This window comes from Pollicipes pollicipes, unplaced genomic scaffold, assembly GCF_011947565.3.
Source record: "Pollicipes pollicipes isolate AB1234 unplaced genomic scaffold, Ppol_2.1 Scaffold_7258;HRSCAF=8750_pilon_pilon_pilon, whole genome shotgun sequence".
In the NCBI taxonomy this organism is placed as follows: Eukaryota; Metazoa; Arthropoda; class Thecostraca; order Pollicipedomorpha; family Pollicipedidae; genus Pollicipes; species Pollicipes pollicipes.
In genome coordinates, this window is record NW_023597053.1 from 222,525 (window position 1) to 247,881 (window position 25,357).

The 25,357-nt window shown below is 47.5% G+C and overlaps 1 protein-coding gene across 1 annotated transcript in view; it reads right to left on the reverse strand.

Moving 5' to 3' along the window:
* LOC119111032 (zinc finger protein PLAG1) overlaps window positions 1-25,357 on the reverse strand; it is a 69,232-nt gene that overhangs the window by 6,048 nt on the left and 37,827 nt on the right. The window contains exon 2 of the mRNA XM_037234856.1: window positions 6,850-6,923. Coding sequence (XP_037090751.1) covers window positions 6,850-6,892 — 43 coding nt within the window. The 5' untranslated portion in view covers window positions 6,893-6,923. The remainder of the gene's footprint in view (window positions 1-6,849; window positions 6,924-25,357) is intronic.

Here is a 25,357-nt window from a genome sequence, read left to right on the forward strand (position 1 = left end):
TATGTTTTTCTATCAGTTTGGAAATCTTGTTGAATTCCTAATGTTCTTTTTCATTCCCAGCTTATTGTTCACACCTGTTTGGAAAAATCGAAATGCAAAGACCTGATGTCAGTCGGATCCCACAGGTCCGTATGAGTTCCGAACGTCAGCTCTTCCCCCGATGACCTAGGTCACGACAATCCAGGTCACGCATGACCACCACCCTTTCCAATGCTCCCCTCCTTTTAACAGGCGTTCACCATTAGCGAGCGGCGCAGCGCGAGGAAGTCACATTCTACATTTCCAGGGGTTGGGTGCTTTTTCCTACGCGTGTGAACACCCACAGCAGCCAATCTAGTAGTAGTAATACCGCTGGAGTGCAGCCGCCGACGGTAAACTCTCTTCGGATTTGCCGAATGTCACCGGAATCCAAGGTGAATGCAGACGTTCTACCACTTGCTGATTCCTTCACGTGAAATATACAATCTCATGCCCCGCAAACGCTTCGCCTCATACGCACAATGACGTTCTAAAAATACGTACAAGCCACATACGATCAAAGAGATTGCTCCACATTTGCATCGGATTTTGAAGTGAGATGGCCCGTTACGCGACTTACGCGAAGCTTACGCCAAATTCAAACGGGACTTTTTAAAAATACCCTTTGACCCTTTTGGTTTTCTGAGCCTGAAGTGAATTTGTGCACAGCAGTGAGTGAAGACCACCTCAAGGTCACCCTTAGATGCATGTCCTTATTTTACGTCATGCGAGGAAATTCTTTTTACAATCGTTCAACTACCTGACACTGCAACTTTCTGTCAAGAATAGTTTCGCCCGCGGTAAAATGTTCAACATATTCTCACGTATCTGGGGGTCATTCTAGGACAGGCTGTTCATTGTCCTCGAGCAGTTCTGACGTCATAAGAATGTTACATGACGCAAACAGAGGACGACATGATAAGGACCTTCTTACTTATTACATGAGTTTTAGTACTCAGCACAACATTCTTATTCTTATTCTATTCAAAGCACTATACAGCAGAGCATCGCAGTCGTTGCAAGAATAAACTTTTTCGTCAGATTTAGCACCTGCCCCAATATCTTCAAAAGGTGACCAGTACCTCTGACGCTTAGAGCAGCTGGGCTGGCTCGGCAGGCGGAAGGTGTACTGAACGTCCGCCGTGGCGCCCGCTGAGCCGGTGCAGTCTGCATACAGTACTACAGTTAGAGCAGCTGAGCTGGCACGGCAGGCGGAAAGTGTACTGAACATCCGCCGTGGAGCCCGCTGAGTCGGTGCAGTCTGCATACAATACTACACTCAGGTTCGAAGTTCACACACGGCCCGGCAGCAGTCTGCGTTGTCGATCACGATCAGCAAAAATGGCTTCAAATTGAGTCGTTCGTCCGAACGAAACGCTGACGGTCGGGCCCGTTTTAAAGGCGGTATCGCATCTTTGGGGCATATTTCAAACACACGCTCTGGTAAAACCTTAGAGCAGGTAACGTCTGATTATAACGCAGGGTAGTACTACTGCAGCGCCGTCAAGACATCGTAAGGGCATCAGTTTTAATAATTTTTTAATTCAAATCACGCTATCAACGCTTTGTAACAGCACTACACTTCTTCCTTGCTGTCACGACCACCGTAATCACAACCGTTGTGGCATCTCTACCGATGCCAATCAAGGAACTTTGTGATCGTCCCAGCGAACGGCAAGGGTCTGTTACCGAGGAGCGAATAGGTTGAAGTTTGAACCAGTGCGTCACTGTGGACCGAGTGGTACTCCCATTCCCAAAGTCAAAGAAGCCCATTCCCATTTCCATTCAAAGTCCCATTCACGAAGTCTAGAAAAGAGCAGCCACGGTAAACGCTATAGGGGTTAAATCAGAGCTACAGTTTAACGTTTAGTTGAATTCGCGGGATATCAGCTTAATGTTCGTTTATTATTTTGTGTAAGCAGTGCTTCAAGTTTTCGTAACATTTATCATACACGTATTTTGAGAAATCAGTGTGTTGCAAACGTTACAGAACACACCAGTTGGTAAAATCTAGGGCTAGTTAAATGCATTACTTTCATAAACGTAAGCAGGTAGTCTGGTGAGATTCTTAACACAGGAGCGGCTACGTTAGGCCGCAAATCTGAGCTATTCAGAAAGACTTCGAGAAAACTGGCATTACTGACCAAACCGTACGCGTCTCATCTAACAGTTAGTAAAAGCAAGAAAGTTAGCATACTCACTGCAATGCCTAACCGCTAAACAAAAGGAATGATGCACTTGTCTCCACCGAAACTGACTTTAAGTCCAAGACAGGGCCGCTTTTCCGAAAGCCCCTTTTACTGACTGACCCCTATCTGCTATAGCTGTAGCTATAGCAGACTGCCATTTGTGGAGGCCAGAGTTGCTATAGTAACCAGCCAGGTATGATCAGCGACGCAAACGGTGCGGCAACGGTGTGACAGTGCACGGGCATGAAGGGGGATATCTGACCAGTCCTGCCTGGCACAGGCGGAGATCCTGGACATTATGAAGGCCAGGTGGCCTGCATGTGCCACCATCGATGATAAGTCTGCCATTCATATCAAGATGATGTACGTCTAATTTTGAACGGAAACCTTGTGCCTCGAATTTATTCACAAGAGCTCGTATTATTGTACTTTAAATGGCGCTTGCGACAAAATTCTTTCACCGAACGCCTCACTCTGCACGATATAAAGCATGAGCTGTTAAGCGATTTTACCCTGGCTTATCCACCTGCAGCCAAACACATGCCCAGCTACATGTTTGGAAACGCATTTTGTACTGGATTCGAGTGTTCGAGTGCTCCCATCATCACGGTACGTATTTCGAGAAACATCGCTGCTGGTATAATCGCGATCAGGCGGGGTCGATTCCGCGCACGAGGTAATGCAAGCTCCTCAGCAATGTCAAGGCCCAACCGAACCGCAGTGCGGCAAACCGGTTAGAGTCTTTCAAACATTTGTTCTGCGACTGGCACCCGACCAGCTCTCTCGTGGCGCCAGTGACATTGGAAGAGCGGAAACGTGCTGTTTACGGCTTTGGCCACGTTTTACACCACAAATTGAATGAAAGCGCTGTATCACAGTGTGATTTTGTGACCAAACTGACGTGGAAGGAGATGCTAAACTGCATTATGAGCCTCTAATAAAAAACACCGGAAGATCAGCCTTCATTCCAGCGCCTCTGTGTGACGACCTCCAAAGGCGACCCACTCTTTAGCCAACACTCAGCACGTGGCATACAGTAACGAAGTGTCTTGTATTAAAAAGGCTGCGATCTGAAAACTAACGGTCATCCAGCGACACAATCCGGCAAAAATGACAAGCGCTCGCCTGGCGAGTCGGGTGGCATACCTGGGCGTTGGCTTCGATGACGGAGGCAGCAAGCTCGATCTAACATGCGCGAATATGTACGCACACACGCCGAGCCGAAAACCACCTGTGCTTACCACTTGAAATGAAAAATACAGCACAAGATCACCACAGCCCTCTAAAACAGCGCAGAGATTGAGGAGCGTCTGCCCAGTATCCCAAGACGTAAACAGAGATGTGTTTGTCAATCCGGCTGGCTTACAGATCCGATGAGCCCTTGACCAAGTCTCGCTCACGAGCAAACAAACCAGCAGCCAGCAACCGCGCGCTCGCTTTGAGGAGATTGACCTTTTCAGCTGGCTGCGTGGGGTCACGGCGCTAAGGCACGCTCACAACAGACAAGCTGGCAGACAAGGCCGCGGGCGGCGACAGAGCATGACCGAACACGGACACGGCCAACGCAAAATACGTAACGCTTGCATCAGGGATCTTAACATTCACCGTGATCGTGGTCTTACTCTATGGGCGCAACAAACAACGAATGACGAGAGCGGGGGGGGGGGGGGAAGGGGAGGGGCAAGTTCGGCATATCAGGCCAGTAGCGTCGTTGTTGCCGTGGATTCGCCATCATGTTTTTCTCTGACGTTAGATGAGCAACACCACGCACCAACGATACCACCAATGTAACTATACGAAGGTGAGGGCAATCATGGCGTAAACCGCTGTCTGGAAGACCGGGTGGGAGCTGTAGGGAAACAAACAAGATCTAAATGCATAAGGGACCATATTAATCACCATTGCTTACCCACGTGCATCCCTGGGGAATGATCTAGCTCGTGTACCTTATCCAAGACATCATAGCCATCACATTACAATCATTCTTACGGGGATAAATCATTGCCTTTGGGTGGAGAGACAGGGCACGCTGGAATAAAAAGCCACTCGTCTTGCATCTATTCTTCACAATCGGAAGAGCGGCAACTGTTCGATACCCCTTTTCTGAAGCAAAACACCACGAAATACCGGCAACACATTGGCCATTTGCGTGTTAGACGACAACGGATCGCCCATATCTCAATGGTTGCTCTTAAGCGTCTAAACAACGGCTGCGTTAATTGATTCAGTTTACATATAGTTGATGCCGTTGACAACCCAACCCATTATCTCTCAGCTGACATCTGGGTAGCGTCGCAATGTCCACCGGCCACTGGGGTCCGTGTCGGCCCTGACTGGTCCAGACACTGCGGCTCATTTGAACTGCTCCAGAGGGGCGGATCTCACGTGAGTGCTCGGTGGAGAATGTGATCTACAAAACATCGCACAAAACACGTTCCGCGAGAACAATTCGAAGATAAGAGTACTTTTCACGGAAAAGGCCACGTGGAAACCCCGACACTAAGCTTCTCTCTGAGCATCTGACAGGCTTAACCAGCTAAGCCTGCAACTACGCCATTAAACTTAAGAAGCCGCATTTGAGTGAGTTCGAAATCTTCACTGACGGTGGGTTCTAGGCATTGGCATCTCACAACCCCCTTTGCATGCACGCCTATCCACCTCCAAACAAAAATAATATGGCGGCACGCTGACTGGCCACATAGGTTGTGCGCTAGCACGCCGCCCAGGCGAACAATAGCGCGCACATGTTGCCACGCTCTTCTGAAATGATCGAATTCCTACACTGTCTTCTTCCACCATCTGCCCTTAACCACTTACGTGATGTCTGCACACTTCGCGTTACGGCGCCGGGAGCTCAGCTCAATGGTGCTGGGAGCTCAATGGCGCCGGGACCTCAATGGCGCCGGGACCTCAATGGCGCCGGGACCTCAATGGTGCCGGGACCTCAATGGTGCCGGGACCTCAATGGCGCCGGGACCTCAATGGTGCCGGGACCTCAATGGTGCCGGGACCTCAATGGTGCCGGGACCTCAATGGCGCCGGGACCTCAATGGTGCCGGGACCTCAATGGCGCCGGGACCTCAATGGTGACGAGAGCTCATTGGCAACCAGCCCCCCCCCCCCCCCCCCCCACCGTCACTAGGGGTTAGAGTCCCAGCACGCCGACCATACGAGTAGCTGATAGCTGGCTAGTGAAGGGGCACATCCTCAGCAAAACAAAAGACTAGCACCATGTCGCCCTTTCCAGGCTTGATTCTCACTTCACGCGCTGCGTCGCCGGCTCCGGTAGCCGGTCGGTGTCCAGGACTTCCGATCGTTCTCACCCAGTTCTCTTACCCGTTCTCATTCAGCGCCCGACGGCCCCTGACCAAAGCCCGAGTGCACTGCGTCTGTCGCTGGCTTCGAGACGCGGTGGGCGGACCGCCCGCTGCAGGGGCGTCAACTTTTTACGAGGGCAAGTAGATCTAGCGGTGCGTGGCATCATGGATTCTCTGGTTTTCTATGAGGAGCCTTCTCTTTGGCTAGCAGGGCTTGCGTGTTTTGATTGCGCCTTCTATACATGATGGAGTTTCCTTTGGGTCACCTGGGCCTCCTGTCGACCAATAGGGCTTGATGCTGGCAATTTTGGATCTCACAGGGTGACACATTGTCTCCTGCGTGCCTCAAGAGTCCCCTCCCTCACAGGGTGACACATTGTCTCCTGCGTGCCTCAAGAGTCCCCCCCCTCACAGGGTGACACATTGTCTCCTGCGTGCCTCAAGAGTCCCCCCCTCACAGGGTGACATATTGTCTCCTGCGTGCCTCAAGAGTCCCCCCTCACAGGGTGACACATTGTCTCCTGCGTGCCTCAAGAGTCCCCCCCCTCACAGGGTGACACATTGTCTCCTGCGTGCCTCAAGAGTCCCCCCCTCACAGGGTGACACATTGTCTCCTGCGTGCCTCAAGAGTCCCCCCCCCTCACAGGGTGACATATTGTCTCCTGCGTGCCTCAAGAGTCCCCCCCCCCCTCTTTAATTTTATGGGACTTTTGTCTAGGCCACTTGGGACCTTCTGATGGTATGGTGGGTCATGATGAAACGGCAGGGGAGGCAAGAAGATATGTTTGCTTCCTTGGCGAAGAGCAAAGGGCGTATGTCCCCTTACTACTCTGGTGCACCATCACGGATCCTCCACGCCGCCGAGACAGCTGAATCCGACGTAATCTGCCACCGTTATGCTATCGTGAAAAGGTCGCGAAGTATGTCTGGAGGCCAATATAGTGAGTGTGACCGGGGTAACAGTCACAAGCAGCCAGCGGTGAATTTGAGGGGCGGGGGCGAAGTATCATGCCCTCTGCATACAATGTTCACATAAATAAATATCCATGTGACTACATGTCGACAACACACAGCTAAGTTACACACCCACGAATGAGTATAATGGACACGTGCGATATCACTTACGCGATGTTAGAAATGTAACGCTACGACAGATACCAGATAGTTTTTAAGTACGAAATTTTGGTTGCGTCCTCATTACAAAATCCTTCATACTCCCCTGCAAGACACGTTCCAATTCACACCACCGTTGTAATAGAACGTCGCTGCGCAAAGTGCTTGACAATGAGGAGGATGCAGCGGTGTTTATGCCGAGTTATACTCACTTGGATTGGTGGGAATTGGGGGTGTGGCCATGCCGTGGCCCATCCATTCCGACCAGAGGTTCCCGACTCAGCGACTGCAACAGAACACAGGTTTGAAAAACACATGATCTTATAATAATGTTTTTACAGTAGGTTTCACAACGGGGGCGTAACGTGGGAAACGGATGGATATGCGCGCACGAACAACGAATACTCAATGCTGCCCTGCTCCATGCGCACTGGCGGATGCCCACGACGGCTCAGTATGATATCATAGGTGTATAAACCATCTGCACAATAGCGAATGATGACTATGAGTATGTCAGTAAAAGCTTGGCAAAACCCCTTTTTGCGTTGGAAACGGGGGTAATTGCCGAAAGCGAATTGGTAGGGAGACATAGTTGAGGGCTGGCAAGTAACATTGCAAAAGCTACATCCAGTCCCTTCCATCGGTATGTCATCAAAACGTGGGCTTCGAGAAGTGACGAATTGCTGCAGGGCATACGCATAAATACAAGATCCGATGCGGCAAAGCAAATCTAAAATCTGTGTCGTCTCGGCATGACTTACAGTGACTATTGCGTCACCATAGATAACCAAGCCATATCAAGAATACTTTCTACGATGTCCAAACAGCATAACTCGGTCGAAAAATTTCAAGAAGCTATGTGGTTAAAAGCTTTAAAATTGTTGCATTTAAATGTGGTAATTTTTCATTTGAACATAACAAAACTATCCATACATACAAAACTTGCAGCCAGAGCAACCAGAAATTCATTTGTGTGTTCAAAAAGGAGAGAAAACCCATTCAAACATACACAGGATCTTTGCGCTGTCATGGCATCACATATGCAACGTGGGAACACCCTACGATCCCCAAAGTCGCTACGCAAAGTATATATTGCATTGCTAGTCGTCTCATGCGCTGTGCGAGTGGATGAAATATTGGGAAGATAACACAACCCCTGCTGGCCTTGATCAATAGGGCACTTTGAGTTCCGAACAACCTTGGTAATAGCCGGTGTCGCCTTGTTTGCCGGTGCGTTTGTGAGAAGTCTGGCAGCAGGTGACGGCCAGAGTCAGATCATTTGCCAAGCCCAATGTTTAGTTCATACAAGGTTAGGCAAGCAAAGCACCTGTCATTGCTTGTACGCTGCCGATGTCACCACAGATGCCAGCGATGCAAATGTCATAATCACCCAGTTTAAAGTATCTGACCGTGCCGTGACTGAATATCTTTGTCATTGTTGTTAAACTCCGGAAAGCAACATCGACGAGCGTATTTTCTTAGTTCCTTGGGTATGTATTCCATATTTCCCTCATCACAGTACTGCGTAACAACTGGGGGCACTGCACGCGTGACCATATTTTTGCGAGTGGAATGCAAACGATTGAAGTGGCTTTAAAAAATGTATCCGTTATTGCAATGCAGAACATTTCTTGTCGGTGTAAAAAGGAGCCGCAATGTAAACAGCGGTCTCGTGCCGTATCTACTTCATACCACGCCGTGCCTAAGTGTTGCTAACGAAATATTGGTCCGAGTCAGACTAGACGCAGTGCAATGTCGGCAGTGGCAAGTGTAAGGCAATTGTCAAGACCCATTTTTCCACCTTTTTCCCTCCCTCCCTACCCACGCAATGAATGCGAACGTCAAAAATCATGCCTCCAACCAGACTTCTGATCTTCACTCATCCACTGGCCTTAATGTCTTGTAGGTCTGGCAACTACTAATGATAAAAGCCTTGAACATTTTAGGCCTTTCTTCCCATATCTGTCAATTTTCTCCACTTCCATATACTGTTGGGAACATAATTCGGTCATGAAAAACACATGCCCTCATTGGCATGAACACGTATTGCAGAAGCAGCATGCACCTATGACTACCCGTATTTCATTTTTTTATTAAAAAAGCAATTCCTAAACCCTGTAAGGATACATGTGCTGTGCTGCTCACGAGTTCTGGCTATTGAACTAGATTTTGTTCACCAAGGAAGTCCGAGACTTGGCAGCCAGTGGGCACTCCAGTCCGGAGAGCTTTACTGCGCTGTAGACTCTCTTGTTTTTACTTTGTAAATGTTATTAGATGCACTACTTTTATTTGAGATAAATTCGTCTCATCACTTAAATATGCGTTAAACTGACCACCAGGAATTCCTTCATAATGGCGTTTGACAGGTAACGAAAAGTTTATACTTTCTTGCTGTTCAGGACGAGACCAATTTAAAAGAAGCCTAAAACAATTTTGTTACCCATATAATATGCGATGAATTTTGAGATACAACCAATGAACCCCGACGCTTCAGGAACAGCTTTTCAGTGCACTTAAAACCATGGAAAGAATTTCATGGGAAGAAAGTTTGACACGCTAAGGCCCTAATAGCCATTTCAGAAATCAGTCGGATTTTCGACTCAGAACCAAATCGACCATTATTTGAAGACAATGTTCGCAAGCACTTCGATTTCGGTTTGGCCATACTTTTGAAATTGGTCGCATCTAACATCACTTTTTCTATATTTACGTCTGCTCAACGTATGCCCCTCATCCCAACAATTGCAGTTGTTTCCAATTCGTCATGCCATGTCAAAATGTTTGTGACAGTAAACGACGGAGTCGAACAGTGCTTACGTCAACTACACATCGCAGCGAGGTCGCAAGGTCATGCAGGAGAGACTCGCACAGGGATACTGGCTAGCCGTCATCAAAGACACCATCACAGACCACGACAAGTCGGTTCCGATGTGTGCTGAAACCCCCATGTGCAATAGGAGTCCCGTCTAAGAATCTCGGTGAAAAATTTGGCTTTGCCGAATTTTGCTCAAGACTGGGCCCAGTGGTTTTTGACAGTCTCTGTTTTGCCTTTCATTTGGTAGATGTATCACTTTTACCAAATGTATCACCTCAGCATGCCTCCCGGATGTATCGCTTACATTGCTGCTTGCCAATGGCAACGTGGTATTCTCTATTCACTGATACTTAACATTTTGCCGCCAAAATTGTTAAATGCATGTGTGCGGTAGCAATGTCAGTGCGTTGCGCTTTCAGGTATGTTTGGCACCTCTAAAGCCCGTCTGCATTCCGATAATATACTTAATGCCAGGCCACAGCGCTCCGGTCATGAGACATCATCATAATTAAAGTTCCAATATATCGGTATACCTAGGTACAAAGGGCGTGTTTTGAATCTGTCTGAGCCTGCAATGCCGTACAATTAGAGTAGAATGCTGGTCGGCGACATCCTTTTTACCATATCACACTGCAACCAGTTCAAGCGAACATCCCTTGTGAGCGAGCGAAGCTGCTCATACATTTCTCCCCACTCTAGGGGAATAGATATCTCAGGCTGCCACCTATCATGGTCCTGCCCGTCGACGGCTTTTAGAAGTTCTTTGATGGAGAGCTTTGACACGGCCATTTTACAGCTGTGGTTCTACGCAACATCATATATATATATATATATATATATATATATATATATATATATATATCAAGGTTCTGAGGCTCTTTGGGGTTTTCAGCCTTAATGTCTCCGAGCAATCGGAGACACAAAGGCTGTCTCCAAGCTATTGGTGTGCAGTGTCTGATTGATTGCGCTGACAAAGCATAAACGTTGTTTCCATTTCCAATTTATGGCGCTCTTAGGATTTTCAGGGCAGTAGAGCTGTGTACATCTTGTAACACGACTGATCTTCTAGACTAACCCTTTTTTGTCCAAGGACTCAGTTGATTCCAGGTGAATGTGTCCCTTTTGCACAAGTCCTGATTAAATATTGCTTCTAGCTCTTATTTTCCATTCAATTTTACCCGGTTCCACATTTCGCAGATCTGTTCCCAAAACAGGTTTGGTTCTGTTCTTTCACGTGATAGGGTTTCCACAGCAGCGAGACAACAATTTTCACTTTTCAATGAGACGGCAGATCGCATACTTTTTTCCCACTTTTCTTGACTGTCATCATCGAGGCAGGAACGTCCAGAAATTTTTGAACACATAGTTTGAAACTTCCAGCTTGCGTAATTGCATTTGACACCATTAAACCACCATCTTGGTATTTACTTTCCAGTGTTAGACTTTTAACTTCCTTAAAGCACCTCCAAAAAAGAGATTTCATCTTGGAAAATCATGTAGTTTTCATCTACGCAAAGATGGTGTATTTGATGTAACTTTGTTTAATTTGTCACGTCAAAGTATGGGCAGCGTGTCACTTTTTCACCAGTGTTCTGAGAAGAAATGTGTGTGCACTGCCAACACTGGCTCGCCTTTCGCGCCCGTTTTATATATGCATCTTTCGACCCTGTGAGCAAAGTCCATGACCTAAAATTCATTAAAAATATGTCTCACTTAGCGACTCAAGGTATAAAGGTACCTAATTTTTGTAAGGAGCATACACTACTTAGCATATAATACTTTGCGCAAACATTAACCCGTTTAAGAGCCAGCAAATTCAATCAAGCGCGTTTGGGTGGAATAATTTCACACACTACCGTTTAAGTGACGGTGCTGCAGTGTACACCTGTCACGCCGTCCCAATGGCGGAGTGACACGCCACTGTACGCAGACAGTCCGTACGTAAGCAGCCCGGCATCCCGCTCCCGCCGCAGGGTGCCGTATTCTCTGCACATGTTTCTGTTCAGGTTCGCTGTCTGGCTGCGGAATATTGTTTTGCTGTAGACACACCTGCCAAGTGCCAATGGATACGGCGCCCTCCGCTGTCGCTTGTCACTGTCGAGGGGTTTGCTTTCCTGCGCGGTCTTCGGCAACTCTGCGGCTCAGTACGCCACCTCACCCTCTGCACCCATCAGGGAGGCAGGCCTCCGACCTTCGCAGACCTCCCGTCTGTATTCGGCCTGTGCGGTGCGGTGCGGCGCCGCGACGCGCGTGCCGCGGTCTGCTCTGTTGCGGGGGCGCGTCGTGGCGGCCCGCGAAGCATCGGGCCGGCGCGGCGGCCGGGCATCAGCGGATGCTGCGCGCCGCCGCGGCTGATACGGTCTTGCGCTGTCAGACGCGCCACACAGCCGGACGAGACGCGTCCAGCAGAGGCACACGCGGCGTCGTGAAGCATCTGGTCGGCCACCCACACGAGACGGCCCAGGTCTGGGTCTGGGCAGCATTAAAGGGAATGTTCCACATTTGAAGATATTGAGTTAGGCATCAGATATGATGGGAATTTTTTTGTAACTATAGGTAAGCTTTCAAAGTTCAAAACGACGCTAAGTAGCAAAATTTCAAAGTTGATAAAAATGTGCCCCATTACGTCATTGCTTGATGGCGTCATGAAATGAATTTGTGACCACAGCAAAACCTGGCAGCATCTGGCAGCCAGACCTAAAGAATATCTCGAAACATACGAAAGCTGACGCCAACCGGCCATTCTCGTCGCGGAGGCCGTGTCAGGGGGCCGCACTGGTGGGTAAGTTATTTGTGGATTTTGTTGTATTGGTGCTGGCCGTAAGAAGAGCTTTGGTGGACTGTTTGACATACGCAACGTAGCGACCAGCAGCTTTTGGGGCAGATTATTGATGTCAAAGCACGATGTGCTGTGCTGCTGCTGTTGCTGCTTTGCTGTCGATGATTTTGTCAATGCTTTATTGTCGACCCATCGTTGCGCGCAATGCTGTAGTTCTGACATTGATATCATGTGACTCGCACAGTAGTCCCTGTCCTTATTATTTGTAACTGGGAATGGGGTGCCGTGCCAAAATTAATAAATTTGTAACGTTGTCTGTATTGTTTGTAAATGGAAATGTGGTGTCATGCGGGAGTTCATAAATTTGTAACGTTGCCATGCATTGATTGTCAAAGAATTGCTCTTGCTATAGTAAGGATGGTAAGGTTGGGCTATCAAATCTTCTTTTTTTTTGCTTGGCATTGTTCATGCAATCAAAAGTTAGCACCGATATAACGATTGTGGTGCAACGACATCTTTCCGTAGGCAGTCCTTTGGAATTTTTAAATACATTTTTACCAGTCATTCATATATTATAAGCTGCTATCTCATAGGCTTTATAAAGAGTGCTCAACCAATGTGGTACATTGTGTAATAGCACTGGTCAAAAGCTTCATGTTGGCACGATATCGGTGCTGTTCTGTGGCATAGTGTAATGAACAACAGTATGGTTTTTCGACCGCAATCCATGCCGCTTTCATAATAAATCCCGACATGAAAAGATGGGTCAAGCATGCACTCTTGCACTGACTTCCCATCTGACATATGACTAACCAAAAACACATGATACAATATACAAATCACTTTCAGCAAAGCAGACAACCAAAAGTGGCATCACCTGCTCAGCCTGCTTCGGGAATCCGTCCATTTTACATGTGATGAAATGGCACTGCGAACATGCTGACCTTACACAAGGCTGGAGACATGAGAAGTGTATGTAGTTATGGTTGGATGGGCAAAATGCAAGGAAGTGATGAAGCTACCAGTGCACACCAGGCTCATGATAAACATATTATTAAGTGCTGTCCAAGACACCAACAGCAATACTTTGCCACCTTTCTCAGCACCCAGCACCCCACGCATCCCAAGTTGCAGTGACTATGGCATTGATTACTCAGGAGCAATGCTCGCCTGCATACAAGATTTATGAAGGCAGTACAATGTGTATCAGTAACAATAAAGCTATATTTTCAGAATTCTTTGGGGAAAAGCAATTTTGCAAAGCCATATAATGCGAGCCTATGCTGAGCATGTCCATTAGTGCGCTGCACACACCAGCCCCTGCTGCCAAAATGAATTGCTGATATAATAACATGCAATGAATTAGTTACATGCTGTAATACCTCAATAGGTTCACAATGTTGGCAAGATTATAATGAAGTACCAGTACCAGTACTTGCCTTTGTACACCCCTGCAATGAGAGTGCTAGTGTTTCTCTCAGTTTGCCAGCATTCCTTTGTCATGTTCAAAGACAAACATAAAGGTAGAGGCAGGCATCAATACCAATAGGCATCACATTTCATTGAATGTCAGTAGACTAAAGAATACCAAAACAATGTTCTCTCTCAGAAGTACAAACCTCGCACGCACATTCCCCATCACATCAATGCCAATACAAGCTACTGGCACACACACCGGTGATCACACGCATTTCGAGATCCGGATTCACACTCTTTTGTCAAATAAGTACGATCTGACATTTGCGCAGTTTGAGGAACTATCAAATTGCCGGTTTTTTCACAATTTCCGCACAGATCTTCAGTCACGACACCGGACTTCACCGTGACCTCCCTTCGAAACAAAGTCCCAACGGATGTTCATGGTAATGCGGCTCAAGAGCTTCTTCAAAAACACAATTTTTTGTTCAATACTTAAATTTGTCGTACCATATGTGTGAAATACTTAGATCACTATATATCTGAAATTACTGCAATGTTTCCCTAATTTCATAATGCCTTGCTAACCCATAAACCCGTGCAAGGTTCTGTGCTCTGCGACACAAGGCGCCAACTGAGCTGTCTGTAAGAGATACGTTAGTAGAAGAAAAAACGCCAGCAGGAGAAAAAAGGCAGATTTGCCGTCGCGTCTTCTTTTTTAAAACTTCGGGAGAGTGTCCATTTTTTTGGGTGCCGCACTTTTTTGCAGACAGTGACGTTCTTTTTTGTGACATTGACCTATGGCCTAGAAATAAGAAAAAATGACCCGTTCACGAGTGTCGCACAACTCGAAATTGCTGACGCTTGTGTTCGCGACACACATTCAGCAGTAAAATCTTAGTGACAGCCAATCGTCCTCCGCGGACTGTACCACATGTACAGCACCATCGCCTTTGCGAATGTAGCAGTGGCCATGTTGTTTTGACCATAAACAAAAAACAGCCTGCAATATCACGGGGATCTGACGTTTCTATGGCGTCAATAATCAGAGGGCGATTTTGAAATAGGCTTTAAAGAAGACTTTTTGTACATTGCGGGCGTGTAACTCAGGAACCAGAGCGTTTTGGGTCTTAAAAAGGGCTTACCCGTAAACTGCATCAGCTTGTTCTCAAGATGGCCATTTCAGTCCAAAACGCCGTACAAATGTGGAACATTCCCTTTAAACATTCGTCTGCCGGGTGATCCCCGCAGGACGAATACTTGAGGTCGGCTGGGCCCGCAGTCACCGGCGAGGGCACCATTCCCGCAGGACGAATACTTGAGGTCGGCTGGGTGTCCACCTGCAGTCACCGGCGAGGGCACCATTCCCGCGGGACGAATACTTGAGGTCGGCTGAGCCCGCAGTCACCGGCGAGGGCACCATCCCCGCGGGACGAATACTTGAGGTCGGCTGGGTGTCGGCCCGCGGTCACCGGCGAGGGCACCATCCCCGCGGGACGAATACTTGAGGTCGGCTGGGTGTCGGCCCGCAGTCACCGGCGAGGGCACCATCCCCGCGAGACGAATACTTGAGGTCGGCTGGGTGTCGGCCCGCGGTCACCGGCGAGGGCACCATTCCCGCGGGACGAATACTTGAGGTCGGCTGGGCCCGCAGTCACCGGCGAGGGCACCATCCCCGCGGGACGAATACTTGAGGTCGGCTGGGCCCGCAGTCACCGGCGAGGGCACCATCTCCGCGGCGAGGATGTCGCGCCAGCGCGCCGGCGCTCGAGCCAGCTCTTTGGCGCGTGTTCGCTCGTTCATGACACGGTGTAGTACACTGGACACGTTTAGTTGAGGCCCGCAGCTCCGGCATCCTTTCAGCAGTCGTTGATGGCGACGCGGCTTTGCTGAGTCGTTTACTGTATGTGCGCTTTTCGGATGCCAGTGACGCTGTTGTCAACACTGCAACAACTGTCCCGCACAAACCTATGCAAGGTTCGATTCAGAATTATAATGCAGTCAAGGATTGCACCAATTCGGGTGAATTAAACTTGATTCGCATCAACCTACACATTCTTCATTCGAAATCATAAATGACGTGATTGTGTCGAACGGGAACACGGATCAAAGGCACATGTCAACGGTTGCAACAGGCATGCTTTAACCGCAGATGTTTGTGTGAGCTCTGAGCAGAGCGGAAGGACAGCCACCAAAACATACATGAACCAAAATTACATGCATCCAAATGGCCCATCCAGAAACGGGACCACATCACTATCTAGCTTGCAAAAATATTCGACACAAATGCCAATTGGGTGGTGTACAGTCATTACGCAACACTTTCATTATGAAAGCACACTGCAAAATGGCGGAAACAAGGTGACCATTCCCTTCACATATCCAAAGCAGATGTTAGCGTAAGAATGCAATACTCCAGCAAAGCAAACCTCTCCGAAACAACTGTGAGCCTGTACACAATTACAATGATGCTTAAAAACTGCATGGTTTAGCCTTATAACATTGTCTAACCCTGTGACATCGTTATTTTGTGAGGTTAGTGATGAACGAGCGACCCCGTTTGATTCCCTGCGTGAAAAGGCGACGCCGTCAGCGCCGGAAGTGACGTCAGCTGCGGCGTCACGTTGAATCGTGGCCAAGCATACACGATATGTCTCAGTCAACGCTCACAAGCTTTTTAACAACCGTGGATCACACTGACACGATGCGAATGCAGCGCTATTTCACACACCGGACATCGAATCCACTCATTTCTCTGTGGTTTCCGCTTGCTTCGCTGAAAGAAGAGCTAGCGACGTGGGCGTCACTAAGGCATCGCTTCCAGACACATAACATTGATTCTAGAGGCCGTCAGGAGTAACATTACACCGCTCGATCCACCCGCTGCCCGCGACGATGTCCCTATATGCCCAGTCCCTATCTATTTCTAATCAGTGATACGCACCCGTCTGCGTTTGCCCAACACTTTAGCTCTAAAACATGCGAGGGTTTCAGGAAAGGCTACACCCATACCAACACTTCTGCGTTACCAATTGCAAAAGTGGTGTGAGTGGAACTAATCATGACCCAAATAAATGTAAAAGGTAGTATTGTGGAGCATTTCTCGAAGCATCTATCCGCCATTTCGTAAACGTTTCACACATTCAACCATCTGCCGATGTCTTACATGCAATTTTTATTTCTCTCAAACATGTACCCAACCAAAACCGTCACCGATTCCTTATGGGCATTGATGGTGCCAACCCGCCAAACGCTCTTATTGATTTACATCTTAAAGATGCTCGGCGTGTCCAAATAAGCTCTTCTTAAATTTCAGTCCTTGCGTCAACTGGTGAAATTCCTTGGCATGGGAAAGAAAGGCATTTATCTTCTGGTTATTCTGCATTATGAGTTCTACGTTCTTGTGAAGAGTTAACGACCTTGCTAAGAGACCTGCTATACTCCTCGCTGCTCGAGTTTGGTGACATGTTTTTGAAGGCTTTGCCATGGAACAACTGGTTTCTCCCGTACACCTAGGTTTCTTTCACATATACAAAAAATAATGTCTCCCCGCTAAATGCCAACTACCAAACATTCAAAACGTGTATATACATATATATATATATATATATATATATATATATATATAGTCAGGGAAGACAACTGAAGTAAGAGCAAACTAAGGTAAGAAAAAAATCGCACTGTTAGTTTGATACATATAAAATGCACCCACGATGATAACACTATAAAGACACATCACCACAATCACATCCATGATATTTGCCGTCCCCCATGTAATAACTCACGGATTGTGCAATAATTTCTTTGCTTGTTAGGGATGGGGAGAATTCATGAACCAATGTGCTTTCCCAACTTTAAAGACGTCTTCTGCCATTGCAAGTTAAAAGAATATCAGTGTTGCCCGTCAATTGTTGTGTCAATGTTTTACCATGTTCGTGTCGCATGCACTCCAGGGGTGCCCCGTCACGAAGTGTCACATGCACTCCAGGGGTGCCCCGTCACGAAGTGCATTATCAGGCGTCGTGAGTATCGTGGTCACACCAATGCAGCATGTGGAACGAAGCATGCGGCCTTCGAAATTGCATTTGAATTGATACACTACATTGGTGTATTTTACTTTGTCGGTTTGTCTGGGCTGTTTCTAAAAAAAGTTAGAAATTCTCCTATCGTGTTGATAATTGAAAGTGTTCATTTTGTGGTCGGCCTTGCCTTTTAAACGCCGACAGATAATTTCACGTAGAGCTTTTCGTCTTATTTGTAATCAGATGCCATTTGATTTTGATAATTCAGTTGGACGGTTGATTGTTTGTCTTGTCTTCGTTTCTTGTCAAAGCTTGCTGTAATATGTCGTTAACCCTGGCCGGAAACTCGCACTATATATATATATATATATATATATATATATATATATATATATATATGTATTGTATACCCAAAACTGCTTTGATACTGCATGGACTCAGCAGCACCGCAATACATCATCGTCCCAGCTTCTCATCACCCGAACGCCGTGCCTATGCTGCTACAGATAACGTGGCGGGTAAATACATACGTCTAAGCAGTTGGAGTACATCTGGTGGTATGCGATATTCGCATAGCAAAGCCCGGTGGAGGACATGCTAGACACTTAAGCCCAACTTCAGCACACCGTCTCCTATGGCCATAGACTAGTACAGCAAACTCCTAGCAGGCCTGTGAGTATATATATATATATATATATATATATATATATATATATATATATATATGTGTGTGTGTGTGTGTGTGTGTGTGTATGAGATAGATATAGACGTGATTGTTCTTGGGTGTGCTGGCACCACGGTAAACAACGGACGCTCTGACGGCATCTGCCGGCGGTTTGAACCGGTCAACAAGACACCTGTGCACTGGTTCATCTGCCAGCTGCGGCGAACAAGCGTACTTTGCGCCAGCTGTTCAACGAGATTGATTGTGTGACAACTGAACCGAGATCGTTCCCGGCACCGCCCCGCAAAGCGGCGGCAGGAGCAGTGCATGAGTTGCCTGTCGTCCAGCTCCGTGCCACCAATGGCGATATCGCCGAGGTGACGGCACCCACGGCTGCTGACCCCAGTTCTGACCAGTGGATCCTCTGTGACGTGGCTGCCAGCCTCAAGAGCGGGACACGGCTTCGCAAAGTTTCCGTTTCGTCCGGTTTCGATCCAGAGCACGGTTTCGTCGGACTAAGCGAGCCGCATATTCGGGCCGCTATGCCACGCAAGGTAACGTTTGGTTACGTTCATAGCTAGCACGCTACTTTTCTGGGTCATATATTATACTCGGGGTCAATACGAGTGTTTGCTCTGCTTTATCAATGTTCATATTTAGAGGCAACACTAGTTTTCAGTGTCTCAAACACACCACCAATATCCTGCTGTCGCTGCGCCCGTATTCTGATGACGTGGACCATATTAGCCTTGCTTCGCTTACGAAATATAACCAAAGTTCATACCTAAGGCGAATAGACATACACCATTAGTGGACACCCACTCCCTTGCGAGCTGTCAAAACCTTAATCGCCATATAAATGTCTGAATTCGTTTGCACACATACAACATCATGTTATACACAATGCAGGTGGCACGCACTCGGTGCACATCTGCAACGGATATACATGTCGATGGAAAATCCAAGCACCCATCTTCAGGAACTGACGTGTTTTTGTTTTGTATGCCACTACGGTCCAATGTGGTTCCACCTAAGGCAAAACGATACGTGCGTCAGTGGGTCAGAGAACATGCTGCATTCTCTTAATCTCCTCAGGCCTTTCCCAGACCACATGCATGAGATAATACAGCCATGATGGAAAGGAAAACGTACTGGTTTCATCCCGAAACTGTTCCTTTGATGATACTGAACGGCAAGCATGCACAGATCAGAGCCTAGGTCGTAAACCGCATCGATAAATGCTGCCTTGATACGTCAGGAAGATTCTCACCCGTTCACCCCGCCAGCTGAGCACTTCGTTGCCGACGATTATGGTCAGTCATTCGACTGGCACGGAAAGGCTGTCGTAGAGCCGCCACTGACAGAACATACAGTAAAGAGGAGCTCAGAAGCATCAAAGAAACGGTTTTACGATGTTGTTTTCCACACTCAGGCTGTGGAGAAGGCAGTTCGAATGTTGGCAGCAAGTGAAGCGGAGCGAAATAAACTTCGATGTGCACGCCTGAAGCACAGAAGGCTGGTCCTGACGCCTTCAAGAAAGCAGGACTTCGCTTCTTTCGGCTGGCCATTAGTGTGGGCGAAAGCAGGTGCTTACTGGATGAGGGGCCACGTACATCAGTGAGTTCCGTTTTCCTCCCAAATTTGCGTTTCGGTCGTGTCGATTTTGAGACTACAACGGCGTTATGTTTGGGGCATGAGAACGGGTCGCCTCATCGATTTCTGAAACTTGCAATCGCCTGTGATGCGCGGGTTTGCGCTTATGCCGTTGACGAAAGTGACATGTGCCCATCAAATTCAGCGTTTGAGGCCGTTTAGTTTGGTCCCATGTTATGTTCCGTGTTCGCTGAAATGCTGTACATTGCCGATTATCTTTGACTGCTTTCTAAACATGTCTGTTTTTTGCCAGATGAGCTTCTCAGCAATTGGGCCTATCTAGTTGAGGTGATACAAAATATATGACACGTCTTATTCTGATAAAAATGGTATTATATGCTTTATTTCAATGCAAAACAAAGAGGCTGTGATTTTTGACATAGATGTCAGCACTGAGGAGTGCAAAGTATTGTTTATCGGTTCGGTAAAATATTGTTTAGCGGAAGTTGAATTTTTATATTTGTAAGAACAATTTTGAGAAGTTTATTAATATTCCATTCCACACAAATTAGCGCCGATTCACGATGTTCTGCAAGTGACGTCAAAAACGACGAAATAAAAGCTTGGTATCTCCCCTTGCTTTGATTGGCACTCATAACGTTGCGCCCTTCTCTATTTTAGGTCACAACCACAGCTGCCAAATATCTTCCGACGGTGCTGGCGTCATATTTTCTGTTAACCGATTAATTAGAATCAACTTTACTCGAGTCTTAAGCCAGCCCCTCCTTGCGTGATTCAGAACCTGAATCAGCCATTCAAAATACGTAACTCAATTTGTTAAATCTCGCCAAGAAGAATCAAGCACAAGTCTGGTCCCATCAACTACGACAGTTCTGTCACAGGTAACGCTAAAACTCATCACAAAATGTATTATGCTCACTACATTCCTCCAGTTCCATGGCATTTCACCCAGCTTGTTGAGGCTGCAGCTTCACTCACGAGATTCGAGGGTCGCCATTTTAAAGCCGGCTGCCCAGTGCCGGGTCTTAACATCCGGAGACCGCATCCGGCTCCCCGTCATGCACCAGTTCCGTTCCTGGGGTGTGGGAGGTGGGGGGGGGGGGGGTGAGGAGGGGGGGGGGGGTGATCAGGAGGAACGACCGCGGGACTTGTCCGCGACCGCTAAAACACGCCCCCGCCCGATAATGGGGTTCCCTGCAGTTGGAACTTCGCATTTATCAGAATGGTATTGTACCAGCTACCATCCTTCCTCAGCCATGGTTTCTTTGAATGGCGGAGGCACGAACTCAAGCCACGCCGACGGTGGCCGGGGGGCAGTCAGCAAATGCGACGAAAACATCGGAGTGATTAAGAGCACAAGACCCCTCCTCCCCCCCCCCCGATTTTTAAAACATCCCCTAAAACATCCGGTGCAACGTGACGGAATTTGGGCCAAATTCGTTTTAAAGGGCTGTTTTCCGGACCGGAAGTTTACATCGGTCACTGCCGTGGCCTACCTCTCGTCCTTCAGCACGACGAAATGAGGAGGATCAGCGTTACATGACGCATTCGTAGCTACGTATGCGCTGAGTACTTTTGCCCATGCTTCTGAGGGCATGGAATTCATGCCTTGTAGATCATCAGTGGTCGTGATCCTTGGCCATGCAATGCCGAGGTGACCTGATGAAACGGTTTGAAAATCATGTCCAATTAACGGAGATCATGTCATTGGTCCAGTTTTCTACGCGCGGGCAGATTTTGCCTGCCAAAATATTTGTTTGCTTGCCACTCCAAAGCCTTGCGTCGCATGTGTTCTGCCAAAATTTCAGAAAAATTGGTTGCGCAGAGACGGTAGCACGCAATCGCGTTTTGGTACGCAGCCTGGAGCATCAAACGCAATATTGTTTGGCACATTTCTGTTGCACTCTAGGGTAAGCTGAAGATTGCAGATACCTACGTTCATACAGTCACATGAATCACAGAAACTGCGGACGCACACCAATTTCCTGGTCGTGGCGTACTTGGGCACTGAACATGGTGGAGAATGCTTGTGCATTGCTCGCACACTTGATTGACAAATGCTACCAGCGTATGTTGAAATAATTTCCATTGTGCGCGTATTGCATACGATTTTCAGAGCAGAAATTTTGGACATAGGCGGCTCCAGGCTAGGCTCTCGTATTTCGGGGCTCCTCTGTGTTACATGAGACCAAATGAAAGCGAGGGTGTGTGGTATACTTCCATACCATTTAGGGATGAAATAAAATGGGAAAGCAAAGTTACACAACCGTCTGCATGAAGCATACTGAATATACATCTCGAGCATCTGGCAGGAGCGCGCCCAGATATCTCAAAGTGGGAGAGCCAAGGGGTGGGTTGACGTTAAAAGGGATGTTAATGGTGCCTCCCCAAATTGTTCACCTGAACCCGCCACTGTCCAATATACCTAACACCACAACTTAGGCTGAAAGCAATAAACTTCGCGGCTGTGTTAACAAGAAACAGCACAAATGTATTACCTAAAAAACACAATTTTTGCCAATCCTGATCCCATCCATTTCGGTTTTAGCTTTGTACATATGGAAGACCAGTACATTTCTAACTGAACCACGTTCGTACGACAAGCCTTTAATAAATATGGACACATTAATCTTCGAATACACTCGAAATTTTCAAAATTTTCTGATATCTTATTATTGAGACTTTTGAATTTGAGAGGCTGCGGTATGCAGACGTGGTTTAGACAAACCGAACTACGTTTGTCCTATCAAAATCGGATGGGCGATTCTCGAATTTTTTTGTGTGACGAAAGGCAAGGGCACATGAACATGGTAATCCCGGGGTACGTGTCCCCCTGCCTTTTGACTTATTATATGCATCATGATGTGCCTGGCCAAATTTGACAGTTCGAAACTCCGGGCAAACACATGAAAATAATAAGATCGAGAACATGCGATTGTTGTTTTATGACACGCCAGAGATTGCGCACAAGACTTTGTATTCGTCAAATTTTTAGTTGCCTCCCCATTGAAAAATCCTGCATACGGGAGATGGTCAGAATATGCCCCGTAAGTTAGAGCAAATGTCATCGCCGCAAGCAATGGTGTCCAACCCGTTACATCACGAACTAAAGTGACTGAGATGTAACAGTGGTAATGGTAAAGTAAGGTAAATTCATCCAAAACCGGAGTCACACCATTAAAGTCTTAAAACCCCTGCAACATATTACTAGCACAACTTCTACAAGGTATCAGTACCATCAGTCAATAGTTATATCATAATGCAAGGCCATATAAAGCCAAAGACCAGAAACCTGATACAACGACCTCAGATGATATCGAATAAGCCCTTGGATGTAACTCGTGACCTCGCTTGACCCGAACGGACAGGTGCGAGCTCCCAGACAGGAGCAGCCGCTTGCTTCAGCAGTGGCCAGTAGCAGACGTTCCCAGACAACAACAATCTGCTCAACTGGCGAAGAGGAGGAACTTCCAGACATCAACAACCATCCACTTTTATGCGATCTCCGACAACCGCTTAGAATCGGAAACAGCTCCAAGTAGTTCCTCACGAATGACGCTGGAAAATGCCCGTAGCATACAGCTGGTGATATTTGGCATATCTTACTCTTCCAATCTGATTCATGACTACCGAGTTCGTCTGCCCTAGCCCGGTACCATGAAATGTGATCGTGACAGGTACGGAGATCCAAGGAACCTCACCGCCCGAAGGTCCCCAAAATTTGTCAATGCCACGCGAGCGGCATCGCGGCAAAGTGAGCTTTAACGGCACACACGTCACCTATCGATCAGATAGAAAGGAGCGGAAGGTCAAGTTGCAACGAGGATTGCGCCTCCTGACACTTTCTAACGTTTGGAAATGTTCAGTACACAACGCAGCTCACATGCCATACCGGCCATGACATGAGCCATGCAACGCTCGGCAAACACTAATCCGCGGTCGCGCCAGTTGTAGGCTGCGTGGAACGGTCCGTGAGCCGAGCGGCGTGGCGGCTATGATGCACATTTGACTTAGCGCTATTGCTTGTCATTGACAAATCTTGGCTCCAGCGAAAACTCCATGGGAGACAAGAACGTGGTGGCGTTCAATCTGTTTATTGGATTCAGAGTTTTATGCTCGTTTTATGTAACATAAAACGAGAGTAAGTTTTTTGACAGGTCCCTGAAAGCCACTTTGTCGACTGCAGGGATTAGTTATAAGCTCAGCGCCTTCACACAATTTGTAGCTATCACGTGCTGTCGCGATGACCGAAAGTGATGCAACCACACATACCCAGGAACAGGGAAAGGGCAGCGACGGATGTCGCGAAGCCAGAGTCCAGGATACAAGTGATATGGTGCCCGACGCAGGAACACAACACGCCGACCCCCAATGAGAGGAGCTACAGAACCATGTGATACATACATACCCCGGGGCCATGTAGTCCGTCCGCCCCCACCGCGGCAGCGCCTTGTTGCCCCCCCCCCCCTCTCCTCTCTCCTCGAAGACGACCACCCACTGGAAGCCTAGGTGTTACAACCACGTGACGTCCCTGGGACACGGTATTACCCCCGTTCGTACTCACTGGGCTAAAACATCACGCAGATGTGCACCATCACTTGTCTCATCTGAGAACAGTTAGGAGGTTCAGCAAAGATATTGCGAAAAACCAATGTACCGCCTTTTAAAAAGGCTTGAACACAGACAGCAAGAAAGCAAGCTAACTAAAACATGTTTTGATAGCATCATAAGAGCAGCTGGCATCGCAGTTTCCATGTGATCTGGTTCGCTGCTAGAAAAAAAAACAGCAAAAAGGCGCTGAGCTAAGAATGAGAACAAATCTGAAACTTCATTCAAGACTGCGATGTTTGAGCATCATATTCAAAAGTTAATAAGGTAACTAACAAAGCCGACGAAAAACTTTTCCCTAAGAGTTCAGACTTGCGTTTCAAGTCTGAGGTACTTTTGCACGAGCGAAGGCACATGGAGACAAAGATACGTCGAAAACACAGGATTCCAAGCATGCAGTTATTAACACCAGGAGAAAGGAAACCCGCAAGTAAAACAAGTACCTTCTCACAATGAAGACATGTTCGATCCGGGGTGAACACCATCCTGGCCAAAGCAGGAGAACTCAACATAATAAATATAGACCTCGCATTTGGCCAACGGTGGGTGCCGAAGGCCTGTAGACCAGATCAGATTTGTGATGCCTCCTAGCGGACGAAGGCAGCATTACTATAACTCTATCACATCAGCAACGCATTGATGGTTGGCGAGCGTTCTAGGTTGCCGTGCCCATAAGAATGCAAGCAAGGATCCTACAACTGTCGGCTACAGTAATAAATAATAGCCAACACACCATCAAAGTAAATGAGGCTCAGCCGTTCGTCCTTCCCGCGCCTGAATGATCTTCCAAAAAATGCACGAG